The sequence below is a fragment of the Dipodomys ordii genome, unplaced genomic scaffold (assembly GCF_000151885.1).
Source record: "Dipodomys ordii isolate 6190 unplaced genomic scaffold, Dord_2.0 Scaffold108, whole genome shotgun sequence".
In the NCBI taxonomy this organism is placed as follows: Eukaryota; Metazoa; Chordata; class Mammalia; order Rodentia; family Heteromyidae; genus Dipodomys; species Dipodomys ordii.
Window position 1 is genome coordinate 1,379,114 of NW_012267324.1, and position 4,748 is coordinate 1,383,861.

Below are 4,748 nucleotides of genomic sequence, written 5' to 3' on the forward strand. Positions count from 1 at the left end.
GGGGGCGGAGTCAGGACCTCACTAGCCAGTGAGAGTGCAGCCCTGGTGCGGGGGGCGGAGTCACGACCTCACTAGCCAGTGAGAGTGCAGCCCTGGGGTGGGGGCGGAGTCAGGACCTCACTAGCCAGTGAGAGTGCAGCCCTGGTGCGGGGGCGGAGTCAGGACCTGGCCAGCCATTGAGTGTGTACCACCCTGTGGGCAGGGGGCGGAGCCAAGACCCTGCCAACCAGTGAGAGTGCAGCCCTGGGGACGGGGGGGTGGAGTCAGGACCTCACTAGCCAGTGAGAGTGCAGTCCTGGGGGCGGGGGGCGGAGCCACGACCCTGCCAACCAGTGAGAGTACAGCCCTAGCATTGGGGGCGGAGTCAGGGCCCTGCCAGCCAATGAGTGCACCCTTCAGTAAGCGTGCGTACCCACCAGCCAGTAAGCATGCATCCTCACCCGTGGGCAGGGGGCGGAGTCAGGGCCCTCAGCCAGTGAGCGTGCACCTCCCGTGGGAGTCAAGATTAGGACCCCCCCTCCCCGCCCCGCCAATGCGAGCGCAGCTCGGAGCTGCGGCACCTTGCACGGAGAACACCATCAGCATTCACACAGCTCGTTTTAGAGACACACTCCCCCCTTCGGAGTGCTCCGTGGACCTGCGGGATGGAGCTCGGTTCCTCTCTTTTGAGACTCAGTTTCTCTCTTTTTTTCCTTGTTTGAGTCCTGGGGCTTGAACTCAGGGCCTGGGCGCTGTCCCCGGCCCTTCTGCCCAAGGCTAGCGCTCTTCCCATTGCGCCACAGCCCCGCTCTGGCTTTGTGGCGGCTCCTTAGAGATGAATCTCGGACTCCCCTGCCTCGGGACTGCCATCCTCTGTCCTGGGACCTCAGCCTCCTGAGAAGCTGGAATTACAGGTGGGAGCCACCAGAGCCTGGCTCTGCGCTCTGAGCTATAAAGACCACGTCTACCCTTTCCTATGGAGGCTTTCTCTGCGGCCTTTCCCCACTGAGATGTGGGCTGGGTGTTTTGAAAGCGTCTTTAAACACAAAACAACCACAACAAAATGTGCAGATGAGGGGTGAGGAGGAGAGGTTTGGGGGGCTCAGCTGGGCACTCACCGATCTCACAGTTCTCCCCCGCGAAGCCCTGCGCGCAGCTGCAGCCGTAGGTGGAGCTATTGGCGCTGCAGCTTCCCCCGTGCAGGCAAGGGTTGTTCTCACAGGGGTCCGTCGGGGCTGGGGGTGAATGAAGAGCGCAGGGCTCAGCTCATGGTTATGAGTTCTGTTGTTGTTGTTGTTGTTGCTCTCAGACCTGGGGTTTGAACTCAGGGCCTGGGCGCTGTCCCTCAGCTCTTCAGCTCAAGGTGAGTGCTCTACCACTTGAGCCACAGCACTACTTCCAGTTTTCTGTGGGCTCCTTGGAGATAAGAGTCTCACAGATTTTCCTACCAGGGCTGGGTTGGAACCGCCATCCACAGATCTCCGCCTCTTGAGTATCTGAGATGACAGGCGCAAGCCACCGACGCCCAGCTCCTCTGAATTTCAACTGCTTCATACATAAAATGGAGCTACAAGCATTTCACCACGCCCTGATGGCTGGCGCCTGCCCTCCAGCTACTCAGGAGGCGGAGATCTTAGGATGGCGGTTCGAACCCAGCTCAGGCCGGAAAATCTGTGAGATCCTCATCTCCAACGAGCCAGCCTGTCCCAGCCTGCGCTGCGTGCCCCGTGCATGGCACAGGGGCCTGTGTGGGGAGAGGCACGCATGGGTCTACTCCGGTGGTGGGGGAGAGGGAGGAGAAGGGGGAGGGGCGAGGAGGGACCACGTGAGCCCCGCCAGGTGCCCACGCTGCCGACACCTGCCCACGGACTGGCAGTGACTCAGTCGCTCCCCGGTGCCGGGTGTATTTCTGGCATCATTAGCATATCTGTTACGGGGGGGGGGGAAGCACTGCATCCCCTCCCCCAACCCCTCGGCCTCCCTCCCTCCCTCTCTCCTTCCCAGGACTGCCCCAGCTGACTCAGCCAAGAGCTCAAGGCCAGACACATCCCCCACAGCAGAGTCAGCTCCGACCTCCTCCCCCCACACCCCGCACCCCATCTCTCCCCCAGCACGGACCCCTCCACATTGTCTGCTCCCTGCTTCCGGATGCCCACACCGTCAGTGAGGCAGATGCCCTGTTTTCAGCCATCCCATGTTCTCAAGCCTCACTTTAACCTCCTTCCCTCGCTCCCTGGAGCATTCCATGCCTCAGTTTCCCTGTCTTACAATTCCAGGCTCTCACTAGAAGCTGTCCCATAAAGCCATGTTAAGCACTGGATTCTAGCTGAGTACTTTTTTTCATTCTTGTCAGTCATAGGGCTTGAACTCTGGGCCTGGGCACTGTCCCTGCGCTCTTCAGCTCAAGGTGAGTGCTCTACCACTTGAGCCACAGCGCCACTTCTGGTTTACTAGTGGTTCATTAGAGATCAGAGTCATGAACTTGAACCTTGATCGTCAGATCTCAGCCTCCTGAGTAGCTGGAATGACAAGTGTGAGCCATGGTTCCTGGCTAGCTAAGTACTTCAAGTTGAGCACAGGCAGTGAGTGCCAAGTACCCTGTGGGGCCTGGCTGCCCCCACCCAGCCATCCAGGGATGGGAGATAAAGGGGAGCAAGTTAGCACCTGTGCCAGACAGACAGCTGTGGCTCACAAGTGAAATCCTGTCTGTTGGGGAGGCTGAGCTCTGAGGACTGCGGTTCAAAGCCATCCTGGGGGGGAATGTCTGTGAGACTCTCATTTCCAATTAACCAGCAAAAAGCTCGAAGTGGAACTGGGGCTCAGGCAGTAGAACACCAGTCTACTGGATTCCCAGAGACCCCTGTCTGTCCTCTGGGCTCCCCACTGCCCACCACCCCGTCCACACTGGGCCTGCGGAATCAGATGGGGCCAGGACAGGGTGCTCACCTTCCTGTGCGTGGGACCCCTCTTCTGCCGGCTCCTCGCCGCTTGCTGCCTCCTCCCAGAAGCCCTCCAGGCCTGGACCCCCGGCCGCCAGCTCCAGCTCGGCCTCCGCGCCGGGGGACACAGGCAGCAGGGTGCTGGACGCGCCCCACGGGCCTGCAGACTCCCCGGAGGCCGCGGAGGCAGGCTCGTCCACGGTGGCCGTCCCGGGGGGAGGCGATGGAGGTCCCAGGGCCCCCCGGGTCAACCCCTGGGCCTCTGTCCCGGGGTGGGGCTGGACGCCGGTGGATGCTGGCGGGGGAGGATCTGGGACGCTGACCCCGGCCCCCAGGTCCGGCGATGTGGGGGGTGTCTCCGCGCTCGTATCCACGGGCCCCAGCCCCCCCAGCATGTGGGATCCAGGCTCCCATGTCCCCCCAAGTCCAATGGGGTTCGGCGTCACCAGAGACCCTAGGGGACCCCCAGGAGAGTGGCCATACAAAGCCCCCCAAGGGTGCAGGCTGGAGGGGACCCTGGTGCCCCCCGAGGGTGTGGACAGGGTGCTGGTGTCCAGCTGGGCTCCAAGCTTGAGCGCCTCACTGCCCTGCAGGCCGGAAGTGGGGTGCTCTGCTGTGGGTGGGACCCCGGCCTCCGCATCTGGGGTGTCCTCGGTGGAGATGAGATCCGCTGCGTTCCACGCCTCGGAAGGCCTCGGGCCGGCGCTGGGGTGCTCAGCTTGGCCGGGCTGAGGAGAGCCGGGGCCCCCAGCTTCGCCCAGACCGGGCGCGGGGGGATCCGTGCTCTGGTCTTCTGCTTGGTGGTGGCTGCCTGTTGTGGCTGAGGTGCCCCCTCCATGTTCTGCCAGGTCTGGGGGGGTGGCCGAGGCCGGGGTGGCGGGGGCGATGCTCGCAGCCTGGCCCTGGCCCTCCACCCCAGTGGCTTTGGCGGCCACGGAGGGGACAGCTGGAGATGAAGGCTGTGGCCACGCGTGGGGGGCCCGCAGCATGGCTGCTATGGGGAGATCCAGAGGACTGACTGCACCGGACGCCTCCCCCAGAGCTGTGCTGGGGTCCTCCGGGGAGCTGGACACCCAGGCCGTGGGCTCGGAGGACCACCAGGGCAGGCTGGGGGTGGCCGGCTCCGCCATGGGGGCCTCAGCTCCATCCAGGTTCAGGTCCGGGCTCTTGCTGGGGGTTGGAATGCTGGAGGGGGTGGAGCTCAAGGGCCAAGGCCTCTTCCCAGCAGGGGGACCTGCAACACCAAGATGATTATCCAGCCAGAGTAGTCACACACGTGTGTAATCCCGGCTACTAGAGGCACAGGGTCAGGGGCATTGAAGTTTAAGGTCAGTCTGGCTGGGCTCCGGTGTCTCACACCTGTCATCCCAGCTACTCAGGAGGCTGAGATCTGAGGATCACAGTTCAAAGCCAGCCGGGGCAGGAAAGGCCCTGAGACTCTCATCTCCAATAAAGGACCAGAAAACCGGAAGTGGTGCTGTGGCTCACATGATAGAGCGCCAGCCCTGAGATGAAGACCCGAGGGACAGCGCCCAGACCCAGAGTTCAGTACCCACGACTGACAAGAAAAAACAATGATTACCGGGAGTGGCTACACACACGTGTAATCCCAGCTACTAAAGAGACAGAGGTCAGGTCAGAAGGACTGAAGTTAAGGTCAGTCGTGAGACTTCATCTCCACCACTAGCCGGGCAGTGATGGTGTGCACCTGTAGTCCCAGCTACTTGGAAAGGGGACCCCAGTGGCGCCTCGGAGGCTGGGGGAGGCCAGGGTGGCAGCCGGGGCTCCCGCTCCGGGCCTCGCCCTCCCCGGGGGCCCCGGGCGCGGGGC

General features: G+C 62.8%; 1 protein-coding gene across 1 annotated transcript in view; it reads right to left on the bottom strand.

The window, feature by feature from the left end:
• Positions 1–4,748, bottom strand: part of Ncan (neurocan) — a 14,281-nt gene that overhangs the window by 4,007 nt on the left and 5,526 nt on the right. The window contains exons 2-3 of the mRNA XM_013028311.1: positions 2,926–4,152; positions 1,098–1,214 (exon numbers count right to left, since the gene is read on the bottom strand). Coding sequence (XP_012883765.1) covers positions 1,098–1,214; positions 2,926–4,152 — 1,344 coding nt within the window. The remainder of the gene's footprint in view (positions 1–1,097; positions 1,215–2,925; positions 4,153–4,748) is intronic.